Genomic DNA, 14,353 nt, shown 5'->3' on the forward strand with positions numbered 1-14,353 from the left:
TGGGAGGAGCCTGACAGAAATGCTGAAGTGCACATTGCCGGGGTCCTTGGGCGCCCAGTTGCCGCCTCTCTTTGTGGATGCAGAAACAAGATGGCGCCCGTAATAACGAAGAAACCGCTCTGCACGTCTGGGGCTACAGATACGAAAGAAAATAACGAAGACGAGGAAGGGCAGAACCTATGGCACGTACAAGTCTGATTTACCGTTGTTCGTTTTATTGTTTGTGCATTATGTAATTTACCTTCTGTGCTTGTCCTGCTTTAAAATTCTGATGCATCTTGGCCGTGGGGCCGGCCGCACTCCCTTCAAAACAGTGTCTAATTCGGCTAGTTTATGTTAGTTGACTGGATTTAGCAACCCATGACCAACATGGTGTTCTGTTTTAATGTCTCAACACCAGTGTCTCCACAGCTTCATAAATGTACGTGATAGCTGACGGGCCCCATTTCGCAGCGTTCGCTGCCTGCGTGAGTCTGTTTTGGGCTGTAACCTGCTGTCAGTGCACCCTTCTATGTAAAGCGGCAGTTCAACCAAAAATTGTGGACACTTCCCACAGAAATAGATGGCAGAAGTGACTACAAAGGGGTTTTTAGCGCTTGTTAATAATCAGTGCGATCTCCTCTATGGGAATTTTAAAAGCATAATTCTGAGAATGGTTTACCGGCATGTGGTGATTCCTGGCCTGTCGATATCATGATGCTAACGCTATTGACAGTTAGCACGCTGAGCCAGAACAAAGCCTGTGTTGAATAGATGGACGATAGACAAGGATATAAATGTAGATGAAGAACTAGATGGAAAGAGAGACGTATAGATAGATAAACAGATATAACCTTTATTGATCGAGAGGGAAATTGGGGGCGTTACAGCAACAAATACATAGATCTCGGTCGAAATTGACACAATATAAAAAGATGCAAATAAGATATGTCATTTCGGTAGAACTGACTTCAGAGTTTGGTTTCTAAACGGAGGTAAATTATTTTAGCCTCTGTAGCTGATGCTTTTTTTTGTAGAAGGCTGTGTGACAATAACAGTGTTCCCGCTGTAGGCACTCCATTCTCAGCGACGTTTCTACCCGCTCCAGCTCGAAATTACCGTCTGGGAAAAATATTTTAGTTTTCGGTGAGTAACGCTGTAACACTGCATGTAAATTCGTGTACTGTGTCTACCTGTGCAGTGTTATTGCCAGTTTTTCTTGGAGCCCTACATTCACAGGAAATGTCATTGTAATATGTAGAAAAATGCATTGTTTTGCTATTGCCTCGATTAATATATTTGCCATATATTAATGAGACGTGATTCTGTAATTAGTAGTTTGCAGAGTTCTTAGTTGAGTGATATTAAATATTTTTTAAATTCCATAAATAATATTGGACAAAGGTAGGATAATATTATTGAAAACTACTGGTTATCAATCATGTGCCGAAACGGGACTCATTGGAGGTACCTGATCACCAAATTATTTTATGTGATTTTGTGCATAAGCTTTAACGGTACAGAGTGCCCCCCTTTTTAAACTTCTCAAAAAGTCTTTGCATGGCCATGTTGGTTATTTTATTATGTTACTGTTTGGCCTTTTTGTAAGGTTCTTAACCCCAAACACTGCTTGGGGGCCCATGCTGACTGCACAGTCTCCAAACTTCACTCTCACGCCAGTATGTGTCTTTCTCATAAGAAAGCAAGAAGCAGGTCATGAAAGCCTTTTCCAGTCTTAAAATTACTGGTGTTCTGTACTTGGTTTTCAGGAGAAGATGGTTCCGGAAAGACGACCCTTATGGCAAAGCTCCAGGGTGCTGAGCACAATAAAAAAGGAAGAGGGCTTGAGTACTTGTACCTGAATGTCCACGATGAAGATAGAGATGGTAGGTTTAAGCGTCTGCCTGCCTTGGGGGTGTGTGCTTTTACTGCCAGAATAGAATAATATGCAGGATGCTTTGACTTTGCAATGAGCATTTTACTTGTGGAAGCAATCTAATGTATTTATGATTTTTAGTGATGTTCCAGTTCATTCTGTAATGTAAATTATTTCTTTTATAATCGATTACACTGCTACATATTCTTAATGCCTTTTTAAAGAATTCTTTTCATTATAAATCTTTAATTCTGAAAGTACATATGAACTATTTGCTGGTTTAAAAACCATCCCGATGAGTCATATGCAGTAGTGCAGAATTATTTTTGTGTTAATTTTTGGAGATTTTCTTTTTTTTTTTTTTGGAAAGTAAAGTGTGGTCATTGGCATCCACTCAATGGTGTTATCTAAATGATGGATACTTATTTGGTATTGAGCAGTGTGGTGCAAAGACACAGTTTAGCACATTGAATGTTACTTTCTGAGATTGAGTGTGTGTTTGAATTTCTGTGATTTACAGATCTGACACGTTGTAATGTGTGGATCTTGGATGGTGACCTCTATCACAAAGGTCTGTTGAAATTTGCTGCGTCAGGGGAGTCCTTGAGGGACACTCTGGCCATGTTTGTGGTGGATATGTCACGCCCATGGAACATCATGGAGTCCCTTCAGAAGTGGGCCAGTGTCCTCCGTGACCAGGTGGACAAGCTCAGGATCCCACCAGAGGAACTAAAGGAGCTGGAACTGAAGTGTGAGTCTTCCATTGCTGTTTTGGTTATGAACCTGGTGAATGAGAACATTAGGTTTGTGCAAATGAAGCCAAGGTACTTAAATAACACCCACAAAATAAATGGAATTACTTGTGTAATTACCCAGAGTTGAAGATTTGATTACTGCACTTTAGTACTTGATTACTGCACTACAGTGTCAGTGTTTTACTGTATTTAATGCTGAAAAACAACCCTTAGGATTTGTTTTGACATTTGTTTTTACATCCTATGTAATATGTGGTGTTCTTAATATTAGACTGTGGTTTGGAATGCTATATATACACTGAAATGCATATAGCAGAAATATTCAGGATGTTTCTCATATTTGTTTTTTTCCTTCTTCCGAAAAAGAAGCCAGGGTTTAACACAAACATTTTCCTGTTAAATTCATCACAGAAAGCTGAAAGTCACCAAGGGCCATTTGAACTCAAAATGAGTGACTAGAACAGCTGCGGAAGTACGTGTCAGCTGTTTTGAATAATTACACAGAACCATGGTTTTAAAAAAAACAAAAGGGGTTTTACTCTCATTTTGTTGGAAAATACCATCAGTGTGTGAAGATAGAAAGAGGAAATGTGGTGGTGAAGTGTTCGTTGTTCGGTTTAAATCGGTTCCTTGTTTTAAAATGCCGAATATTGAGATCAGACAGTTTAAGAAGGACCATGGAAAATGTCTGCTGGAGCCACTACCTTCCTCTTACTAATGTGTCTCTGGGGTCTGTAGGAAAGCACCACTCCTGCTTTTTGGCTGATAGGCCAAACACCCTTGGCTTCCTGCAGTAACAGACGTGTGTAAGGATTTAAAATGGGGTCAAGTTCGTAAGTGACATTGTAACTGCAGCAACTTGGCGCCCTCCTCTGGAGAAGGGGGTTGGTGTGGGGGAGCGGGGGATGGAGAGAGACGTCATTGTACGGGGAGATGGCGAGACAAAGGGACTGGATCCAGTTTACTGCTCTTGCAGGGAGTTGCATCATGTTTCTTGACACCAGGGTCACAGTGTGGAGGAGGATATGGGGGGGGGAGGTCATTCTAGCACTGTCCAAAACCAAGTAGGGAGGAGAAAACTGTCTTTAAGGCCCTTTAATCTCAGACCAGACTCATGTATTGTGTGTAAGTTGTGACATCGTTAAAATTCTGGAGATCGTGTGCTTTTTTGAACTGACACTGACTCATACCTGTGTGTAAATCAAATCTTCAACTCTACACGTAACATGTGAGTGTCATTTATGTTTGTTTTGTAACTATATGAAGTTTCTGGCTTCCATTTCAACATGTAATAAAGGTTATATTTAGTAAGGTTAAGTTTATGCACTTCCATCCATCCATTTTCCAAACCGCTTATCCTATTGGGTCGCGGGGGGTCCGGAGCCTATCCCGGAATCAATGGGCACGAGGCAGGGAACAACCCAGGATGGGGGGCCAGCCCATCGCAGGGCACACTCACACACCATTCACTCACACATGCACACCTACGGGCAATTCAGCAACTCCAATTAGCCTCAGCATGTTTTTGGACTGTGGGGGGAAACCGGAGTACCCGGAGGAAACCCCACGACAACATGGGGAGAACATGCAAACTCCGCACACATGTGACCCAGGCGGAGACTCGAACCCGGGTCCCAGAGGTGTGAGGCGACAGTGCTAACCACTGCACCACCATGCCGCCCCAAGTTTATGCACTTGATACTTAGAATTATAAAACTTTACTGTCGGAATGTTCTGTTGTACTTGTAGTAACCTATCATTACTTTGCAAATTCCCTCTGTATAGAGAAAAATGGAGAAACTGTAAAAGATGAATTGCAATCTGCTTTGTTTCCAACCTACTCAGGCTGTGATTGACTTGGAGCTCATAGATACTTTGCCTTCTTTTGCTTTACTTTCAACGCAAAAGTCATGGGTTTTAAAACAGTGTTTTTGCTGGGCAGTCAGCCAGGAACCATGTGATCTAACTTTGATTTTAAGAACCAGTCAAGTGATTTGTCATGTTTTAACCCAAGAAGTTTTATTTGGTTTATTTGTGTAATAATCACTTTAGTATTATGGAAACCAAAGACCTTGACAGTTTTTCTCTCAGGATATCAGTTCCCAGTTTTTCATTTGATTGAATAAAAATACAACACACTGTAAGTGCATGGAGAATGTAGGAAGTGGCCCTGTGAAGCAGCCTTGTGAAAGCCATTCCACCAGGTTCTCCACTCCCATGCTGATTTGGTTCTAGCAGAAAGCCTATTGTAGTCCTAATTGCAGTGTCCCTTATGTGAAGCAGTCCCTGTGGATGCCATTCCACCAGGCTCTCAGCTGTCATGCTAAGGTTCTGTTTGATATGTGCTTAGCACTCTGCTTAGCACTGGAAGCGATGTCCCAGCAGCTGGAGCCTCCATCAAAGGCCCTGGTTTCCTTGGGACCAGTGTCCTTTTACAATTCTGGGTCAGCCATCACTCTATTCTCAGACTGACTCTGGCAACCACAAATTATGAGTTGGAAACTGAGAAGCCATTGGCATATTCCGGACCTTTTCAGTGTTGTAAGAGACCTAAGGAAAATATAATCTTCCCTGGTTGTTTCAGATGTGGGGCTGTGATCTCAAACTCCAGGATCAGCTATGTGAATGTTAGTAGGGAGTTTTGGAAGCTCCTGGACATGTTTTTTTTAAATACCCTGTATTGTCAGATGTCTGAGCTTATTACCACACAGCTGTCACACAGATTCAGCGTTCTCCCCACGTTAAAATAGTAAGACTATGAGTTCCCTTGCGTAGCATGTCACGTTTCATGCATTTCTTGCGCTAAAAAGGTGCTTCCTGGTAAGTTATGTGTTATGTGGGCCCCCGAGCAGATAATGTTCTGTTTCTGTGTTGAGCACAGAACAGTGTTTTTCCTCCTGTGAGAGACATGACAGGCAGTAGAGAAGTAGCATCCAGTCCTGTTGTTCTGAAAAAAAGCCTAGTGATCTGTCCTGAAAGTGCTTACCTGCTGCGTGGAATGTACTGGCAGAGAAGCGAGGGCTAGTTTTCAACAGCAAAGAGGTGTAATCATCCTCCAGTTGCCGGCTGTTCTCCATGGAGAAGTATGAAATCATTTCAGAAAAGGAGCTTGGGACTGATGTGTAGGCTAAGCAAGATAGCTTTTGCTTCATTGTTGAGGTGCATCACAGGAGTATTTGAGTGTCTGTGGGGTAGGTGTCTGACAGGTTAGCTCTGCATTGGGCTGTGAATTGAGCTGTGTGCTTGACTGTGCGTGTTTGAATAAGCAGTGCATTCTGTGAATGATGTCTAGTTTCTACTAGAATTATACTGCAGCACAGAAAATTTAAGATGTTTTAATGTCTAAAAGATTTTCTTTATGAAACTGGCTGTTGCCCATGATAAACACAATTATCATGGCTCAAGTAATTGTTCAGCCATTTATTTAGCTGATTCTCTTGTCCACAAGTATGGCAAATAGTACTTCACAAACATGCTGTTGACTTTACTTTGCTGCATTCATACTGTGGTTAAGACTACTAAGTACTATAAACAGCATTTCATAGCTTTGCAGTGGTGGGTGCCATCAGTATCTTTGATCAGTGAAAGTCATTCCTGTCTGTATGTTTCCAGTGGTGAAAGACTTTCAGGAGTACACAGGACCTGAGGAGGCCCCCCTAGGCTCACCACAGAGACGGATCCCTTCCAGCGGCACAGACGAGACGGTGGTGTTGCCACTAGGGGAGAATGTATTAACGCACAATCTGGGTGTTCCTGTGTTAGTAGTTTGCACAAAGGTGAGTCAAGAAGCCTTCCGATCTTAAAATTTGGGGATTCACTTCTTATCAGGACATTCCATATATCTTTTGAACCTGTAGTTAGAAATAGGTTTGCTGTGTCCCAATGACTCTTGGGCTGTAATATTTTTTTGCTTAAAATTACAAAAGACTCTTTGTGTCCTCTGGTCTGTGGCTTTCATGATTTGTTGCCTGATCATCCCTCTTTTCTGAGGTCTGCTACCAGTTGTGCCTGAAAGGCAACAGTTTTCGTGATGAATATTATCCTTTATTCAGTTTCCATAGTAGCTGCTTCAAGCAAAGAAATATTCCACTAGATATTCTGACCTCTCATATGCTTTTTTGCATACACGATATGTCCTGTACAAGTGTGTTGGAATGGTTTCCACTGCTTGGAGGATATCCATTCTTGACTTTCAAAGTTTCTGAATTCTGTTGTGTTTGCAGTAACTACTTTTATAAGGCAAGGGTGATTAAAAAAGGATAAGAAATACTCCGGTCTTCAGGGTAAGGCCTTGTACAAATCCAGACCAAAGGTTTTGTTTCAACCCACCAGTTGAGGCTAAAGGTCACAGCCACAGGGTATTCTACTGGCTGGTTGAAATAAAACCTTGGTCTGGATTTGTACTTTCTGGACCTGAACTTTCTGCCTCTGGTGCTTATTAAATTCAGGAAGTGTCAGTTGCTCTTGTATCGTTGTATAGGGAGGAACTTCTGAGCTCTTTGTTAGAAAGGTATGGCCTGAATCTGAGTGAAAGTTTTCTGTTGTATTGTGCTCCTTGTTCTCAGTGTGACACAGTGAGTGTTTTGGAGAAGGAGCATGACTACAGAGAGGAGCACTTTGACTTCATTCAATCCCACATTCGACATTTCTGCCTTCGATGTATCCTTTCATAGTCAGCTGCACTGGCTTTCCCATCTCTTAATAAACCACTTCCCCTTCACCCTCACGCTTTTGAAATTCCATTGTGAATCTGCCCTTAATCAAGCCCTGTAGATGGAGCTGCCTTGATTTATACTTCTGTCAAAGAAGAGAAGAACCTAGACCTTCTCTATAAATATATTGTCCATAGACTGTATGGTTTCCAGTTCTCCACACCTGCTTTGGTGGTGGAGAAGGACGCTGTCTTCATGTGAGTGACTTATCTTTCCTTCTGGGTTTCAAGTGCCCCTGCTTTTAAATGTAACACTTGGTTTAAGTCATGGTAAATGTGACCAAGTAATATTTTATCAATTTATCCATTAACACTGCAAGCAATTGGAAGCACAGAGCTATGGACCACTAGCTATAGGGATTTTATTCTGTTTCTAATTAATTTAATTCTCCCATCTTCCATAGTCCAACTGGTTGGGATAATGAGAAGAAAATCGGTATTTTGCATGAAAACTTCAACATGGTTAAAGTGGATGATCCCTTTGAAGATTTTATTGTGAAACCTCCAGTGAGAAAGGTAATGAGCTTTATGAAGTTTCCCACTCATTTTTAAAAAAAAAAAAAAAAACACCATAAAAGCTATTAGCTAGTCTACAGTTTTTTTTTTTTTTTTTTTCCCCCACGTACTGCATATAAGGAAGTCCTCCAACTTACAGGGAAATTTGGGGGTTGATGGCAGGATTGGCACTCCAGTCATCGGAAAAAACAAACACTGTTCCATTTGGACTAGTGTGGTGCTGAGGTATTACCCACTGCGGGGCTGCACTCAGGTTCTCATCCCTGAGATGGTTTGTTGTGTGGCAGGTGTGTGCTATAATCAGTGCGTGCTCCTTACCTTACCTTATGTGTTTGTGCAAATGCAACACCTGCAAATAGTTCAGATTTTCATAACTAGTGTTTTAATGGCTGTTTTTGACTGTTTCGATGCCATAATGAAATGCCTTGCGTGGTCAGTCGATATTCATGGTTTTCAAATTCTACATATTCAGGATCATGATTTATGATACTTTCTTACTGTGTTAACTGCCTCCGTCCTTCTCCCTCCTTCCATCCTGTATCAATTCAGTTGGTTCATGATAAAGAGGTGAATGCAGAAGATGACCAGGTATTCCTCATGAAGCAGCAGGTGAGTAGAGGCCTGAGAGTATCACTAATGATGATATCTTATTCACCATTGTACATATAGAAATACTTAAGAATTCCTTCTTTTTCGCATGCCCCTCTTGCTCTCCTAAGGGAGAGACAAACATAGGTGAGAGAGTGAAGCTTGGGCTCAATGTAGGGTCAGCCATTTTTCCGTTGCTCTTAAAACAGTTTTTGGGGCCCAGCAGTAATATTGTTATGCTTCCAGATGTAAGATTTGAACCCACAACCTTCCAGACTTGGCACATGCCCTGCCCCACAGAGCCCCCGTCTTAGCAGTAGAGAATCCATAATTTTTTGTGTGTCTTGGATTTCATTAGAGGAATGTTTATACATTTCATGAATTTGTTGTGTTTTTATCACCTCTCCTGTTGCAGTCGCTGTTGGCGAAACAGCCGGCCACACTAACAAGAGGAACGGTGAGTGATACCAGCACAGATGCTGCTCTTGCATCGTATACAGTTCATTGTATTATTACATTTTTGGTCCCTTCTGGTGCATTTGGTGGTCATCACTCTTCAGATAGTATGATTTTTATTTTTTTTGTGAAACCGATGTCATTTAATGAATGTCATTTAATGAATGCTGTCAGCAGGTCAATGTACTGGCAGATGTTTAAAGAGGGCAGTTCACTCTTTCTGTAACAGGAATCGCCCTCTCGACCTGTGTCAACGTCACCCCGGCCCGCCGGTTGGGTAGGACCTGCCAACGTTGCCAGTGTTTCGCCCATGACGACCGTCAAAAAACCCGACCCAAATATGAAAGGTAGGGCCTATTTTAAGTGCGACTGTAGAAATGTGTGTTGTAGTGGAACTCCTGCGAATGCCTGGTGTACAGGTAATCTGTGAGTGGGTGGTGGGGTTTCTGGTGATTCGTATGCACTAGATTTACAGAATGTAGATAATGTCTACATAACATCAAGATGAATCATATTTGTTTTCTATGAATGGTAGTCCTTTATAATCTGTTGAACGTCCCCTCCCCCCAATCTTCCAAGGTGCTGCTGCAAATGAGGGTGTCCTGGCCAACTTCTTCAATAGCCTGCTGAGTAAAAAGACTGGGTCCCCTGGAAGCCCTGGTGCTGGTGGGGGAGCCGTCCAGAGCTCAGTCAAGAAAACCGGTGAGATACTCTTCTCAACCATGTGCTCTGCCTACTGGTCTCTACCTCCTGCTCTCCCTGTTGTTCTCTGCCTCTTGATCTTTATCCTGCTCATCTGTGCCTATTGGTCTCCTCCTCCTCTCCCTGTTCTTCTTTGCCTGTTGATCTTCCCCCTGCTCTCCCATGCCTACTGGTCTCTTCCTCCTGCTCATTTCTGGTATTTTATCTTCTGCTTCCTCATTAACCTGGGCTTATACCATGATAAATGGTGTTTCTCCTGCCGCCTTTTGACTCGGTGGTTGTTACTTATTTACAGAGCTTGGGATGAACTGTTGGGACAAACTGATGCAGAAATTGTCAGGGGGAAATGGACATTTTTTCATCAGTATAGAACAGGGATATGTTCTGGGTATTTTAATAATGTGGATAAGTGAAGAGTGTGATTTAAATGTGAATTTACATTTAAACATGATTTGCTTTGTTTGTGATGCAGGCCTTCATGGCACCCCCAAATAAAATTACTGTTCTTTTAATGTTTCTTTTAAGGGCAGAAGCCAGTTTTGACTGATGTTCAGGCAGAGTTGGACAGAATGACTCGCAAACCGGACTCCATGGTAACGGCTAACACGACAGCGGAGAATGAGGCATGATCTCACCCACAGGGTCACCCATTGAAAATGCTACAATACACGCTGAAACAAAAAAATGCAAATGACCAAATTCCCAATGCGTATCAATGAACAGTAGATGATGATGGTCTAATGATGAGATGCCACGGTCAGGTCTGATTTTGTTGAGAGAGGAAGGTGAAAGTGGAAGATGTGGAGTATAAAGGTAGGACTACGGATGTACAAGGCTCGTTTCAAAATGTGCCTCGGCCCGAGGAGATGGCTGAACTTCAGTGTTTGAGCGCATACCAACAGACCCGAAATGTACTCTCTAATTGGGAATGAAGAGCTTTCATTTGTAATTTGACAGTTTCATTCGATGCATACAGAAATCGTATTAAAAATAAATCCTGTTGACAGCACCAAATGTTTTAAGGAGAAACCTTGGGGCTATTCGAGACGTTAAACTAGCCTGACATCATAACACTAATGTGATGAACATATTGGCTGGTATGATTTTGAGGGTTATGCTGTTTAAATCAAGACAACTGCTAGACAGTGATGGCACCATTTTTGTTTTGAATTCTGTAAATATAAGCAATTTATTACATCAGTCACTGTATAAAATGTGGTTACTTATAATTATGGATACAAATTTCAGATATTTAAAAAAATCTGTCAGGTTTGGTAAGTCAGGTTGTATTTAAAGAGGATCTTTTGGCTACAGAGTTGGGTGGGTAGGGGCCCTTACTTGCTATAACTCCAAGTGCCTGATTTATTGAACATTTTTCATTGTAGAGGTGCTTGCCTAATGAGAACATTTATTACAGTACACTTTTTTGCCAGTTTTCCAAATTTATATTTATGGTTTTGTACTACAGACTTTTAGCCTTTTGATTATTGTTTATAATGAATTTCTCATTACCAGTGCCTGGATGAAAAGGTCTGAATATCTGAGCAATAGGCAGAATGCCCTTTTTTAAAAAAAAAATTAAAAAAGAATGAATTTAAATGAAGTGACTGTTTCTACAGGCTTCCAGAATGATAGCAGTACGTTCCTCGGTGAGAACAGCCCTCCCTCGCATCAGTGAACACTGTGGCCAAATTGATCAGTCTGTGGCATAATTGTAGTCAATCACGTGATAGCTTTTTGTCATTGTTAGATGCTAAAACATTCCCTTAGCCTACACAAAGCACTTCATGGGGATTTTCTTAAGTTTGACCTCTTTGCAATGGTTGATGGTGAGTTGGTATAGCAGTTAGAAATTTCTGATGTATAATTTTGATGGTGATGTCTGCAGTAGGTGAGCTCTGGGCTGGGAACCACCTTCTCATAACTGCCTTGGTATGAATATTTAAGATATCAGCTTTACAGGAAATCTGAGGTATATTGACTTTTTTTTTTTTGCTTTTCAACTATTAACATTACATCAGTTTCACCACTGTAATGAACCAACATGCAAGACTTATAAGCCTGAATACAAGACATGAAATGCACTGGTGCTTTTAAAGAAAAGAATTGGATCATGGAACCAAAGATTACTTTTTTCAGTATTTGGTAATTTCCCATCTGTTTAGCTAGTAAAGGTAAAATAAGTATGCGAGTACCTAGTATTGGTGGTTAATGAATAGCAGTGAATAATTTTTACTTCAAGGTTAAAAAAAAAAAAAAAACCCACACGCCACAGCTTTGATCATCTGAGGTAGACACATCAGCCTTAAGACACTGGCCATTTTTGCTGAGTTAGTGGGCTTTACTTGCTGTAAACAGCACAGTAAACTTATGTTTGACCTAAAGTTGTATTCATAACGATTAAACACAGCCTTTGTATTAAAAACAAATTTTAGAAAACTGGGTTTTGTAAAATATTACTGTTTCAACCTTTGAATTCCTAGGGTAATGGGTTTTGGTAAAGAATTTTTGTAAAATGTCTGCCATCCCTTCATTGTCATTGTCTTATTTCATTGACTGTTCACATAGGCTTTCCACTTCTCCGTATGTCGTCTTGCAATAATGTTGTCTGAACCACTGTGTAGTAAAGAGTCTGTCTGCAGGAATTAGGCAGCAGTCTTGTGCTCGGACTCAAACCCTGCTTCCCTATATTTCTAAGAGGCTATAGCTGGTGCTTCCCCCACCAAAAATTTTCATATTGAATGTTAAATTGCATTTAATTTCCAGTGAAAGTTTAATATTACTTGGAAAGAAGTCTGCTTGCCATAAATATGTATGTTTGGCTCCAATAAACTAAATCTTACATCCTGCTTGAATGAAAATTTGCATTTTTTAAGTATTAGAAAAGTTTTTGACATTTTAAAATGGAAAATGACACTGATTTCTACAGTGCCTGATAAAAGTCTTGTCACTTAACCAAGTTGTAAGAACAACAAATAATAACTTGATATGTAGTTAATCAGTTGGAATCAGAAATGGCTTATAAGAAAGACAAAACCCTCTAGATTACGCTTATTATACCAAAATAAAGTTTTGCATCATTCATTGAGTTTTATCATTGAATTAGTACAGAAAGGTCAACTTTTGCCTGGACAAAAGTCTTGTCATATACAAAAAATAATGTAGAAATTATAAATATACTTCATGTAGAATACACAAACATGCTACAATAACATCAGAACATAAAGTCATGGTGCCTTGGAAAAAAGAATAACATGTATGACTTCTATGAGCTTGGAGGACTGCATCCATACATCTTGGCAATGACTGAAATAACTTGTTGATGAAGTCATCTGGAATGGCAAAGAAAGCAGTCTTGCAGGACTCCCAAAGTTCGTCGAGATTCTTTGGTTTCGTCTTCTAAGCCGCCTCCTTCATCTTATCCCAGACATGCTCAATAATGTTCATGTCTGGTGACTGGGCTGGCCAATCCTGCAGCACCTTGATCCTCTTCAGTTTCAGGAATTTGTGGAGGCTGAAGTATGAGAATGAGCGCCATCCTGCTGCAGAATTTGCTCTCTCTTATGGTTTGGAATGTAATGGGCAGCAAGAATGTCTAGAAACTTCAGGCTGTTGATGTTGCCATTCACTCTGCAGATCTCTCGAACACCCCTATACTAGATGTAGCCCCAAACCATGATTTTTCCTCCACCAAAATTGACTATTTTCTGGGTGAATCGTGGGTCCATGCGGGTTCCAACGGTATTTGCAACATTTAGTATGCAGTTCAATGGATGATTCATCAGAAAAATCAACCTTCTGCCACTTCGCCACTGTCCATCCTTGCTGCAAGCTGTGGGCCTTGGCAAATTCAACACGCTTTTTTTGTTGTGTCCTTGTTAATGCTGGTTTCTGAGCACTAATTCGGCCATGGAGACCACTGCATGCGAGAATTCGAGAAACTGTTCTTGTAGACACAGCGGTTTCTGGTGACCAGTTCTGATGTAGCACTGCTGCAGTTGAAAAAGGGTTGGCCCTGGACTGACTTACAGGGTCTGCCTGACCTGGGCTTGTCATGAACATCACCAGTTTCTTCATGTTTTTTTTTATCCTCGACACTAGATGTTTGGATACATTAACGATGTCTGCCACCTCAGCCACAGACTTGGTCTTCAAGTGTTTGATGATCAGCACTTTGGTCTGGGGTTGAATCTTTGGCATGTTGCACAGAAGTCAGGTTGCACTTCAAATGATGGTCTGGTGTGCTGGGGCTCTTTTTATACACACCTGGGATTATGTTCATTACAGTATTTGTCACAGGTGAACTTCTAATCTGTGATTGGTTGAATCATTAAAAGACACGACAAGACTTTCGCCCTTGCAAAAACAGGTGTTATGGACTTTAACAAGCTGTGAACATCAGGAAATTTTTTTGACGGTTTCATTTTGCACCCAGTTATTAATCTGAAAGCCCTTGGCATTAAATTGATCCATTTATTGTAACAATTGATTGGTTAGGTATAAAGTTATATGCTTTTTTATGTTACTATGTCCTTATGTGACAAGACTTTTGTCAATGACTGTATCCTCGTGTAATACTGAGGTGGATTTTTTAAATATACTTTTATAGATTAGTTTTTGTGTACATGTAGAAGTTGATATCTACTAGTGTTACTGACCACGTTTTTTTAACTTAATACCCCGTGCAGATTTGTAACCTGGCAAAGGCAAGGAGTATTTCAAGTATGAGCATAATTCCCGGTTCCAATAAAACTGAATCCGCACTACATG

The 14,353-nt window shown here is 40.9% G+C and overlaps 1 protein-coding gene across 2 annotated transcripts; it reads left to right on the plus strand.

Annotated features, from left to right (window-relative positions):
• The first annotated feature begins 32 nt into the window (after window positions 1-32).
• LOC125705812 (cytoplasmic dynein 1 light intermediate chain 2-like) lies at window positions 33-12,432 on the plus strand. 2 transcript variants are annotated; one of them, XM_048972090.1, is made up of 13 exons: window positions 33-182; window positions 1,052-1,125; window positions 1,749-1,865; window positions 2,376-2,606; window positions 6,223-6,386; window positions 7,176-7,269; window positions 7,384-7,519; window positions 7,726-7,837; window positions 8,387-8,446; window positions 8,841-8,882; window positions 9,111-9,228; window positions 9,461-9,583; window positions 10,109-12,432. In XM_048972090.1, the coding sequence occupies exons 1-13, from the start codon at window positions 91-93 to the stop codon at window positions 10,210-10,212; spliced, it is 1,467 nt and encodes a 488-aa protein (XP_048828047.1). In that variant the 5' UTR covers window positions 33-90; the 3' UTR covers window positions 10,213-12,432. The 2 variants fall into 2 exon arrangements, with proteins under 2 accessions (XP_048828047.1, XP_048828049.1); XM_048972092.1 differs by having other exon boundaries at window positions 10,114-12,432.
• Window positions 12,433-14,353: the final 1,921 nt, after the last annotated feature.

The sequence above is a fragment of the Brienomyrus brachyistius genome, chromosome 13, assembly GCF_023856365.1.
Source record: "Brienomyrus brachyistius isolate T26 chromosome 13, BBRACH_0.4, whole genome shotgun sequence".
NCBI lineage: Eukaryota > Metazoa > Chordata > Actinopteri > Osteoglossiformes > Mormyridae > Brienomyrus > Brienomyrus brachyistius.

Coding starts and splice junctions, on each gene's coding strand:
- LOC125705812 (XM_048972090.1), top strand. CDS start 91: ATGGCGCCCGTAATAACGAAGAAACCGCTCTGCACGTCTGGGGCTACA. Junction 1,866..2,375: donor CCACGATGAAGATAGAGATG/GTAGGTTTAAGC, acceptor TGTGATTTACAG/ATCTGACACGTTGTAATGTG. Junction 9,229..9,460: donor ACCCGACCCAAATATGAAAG/GTAGGGCCTATT, acceptor CAATCTTCCAAG/GTGCTGCTGCAAATGAGGGT.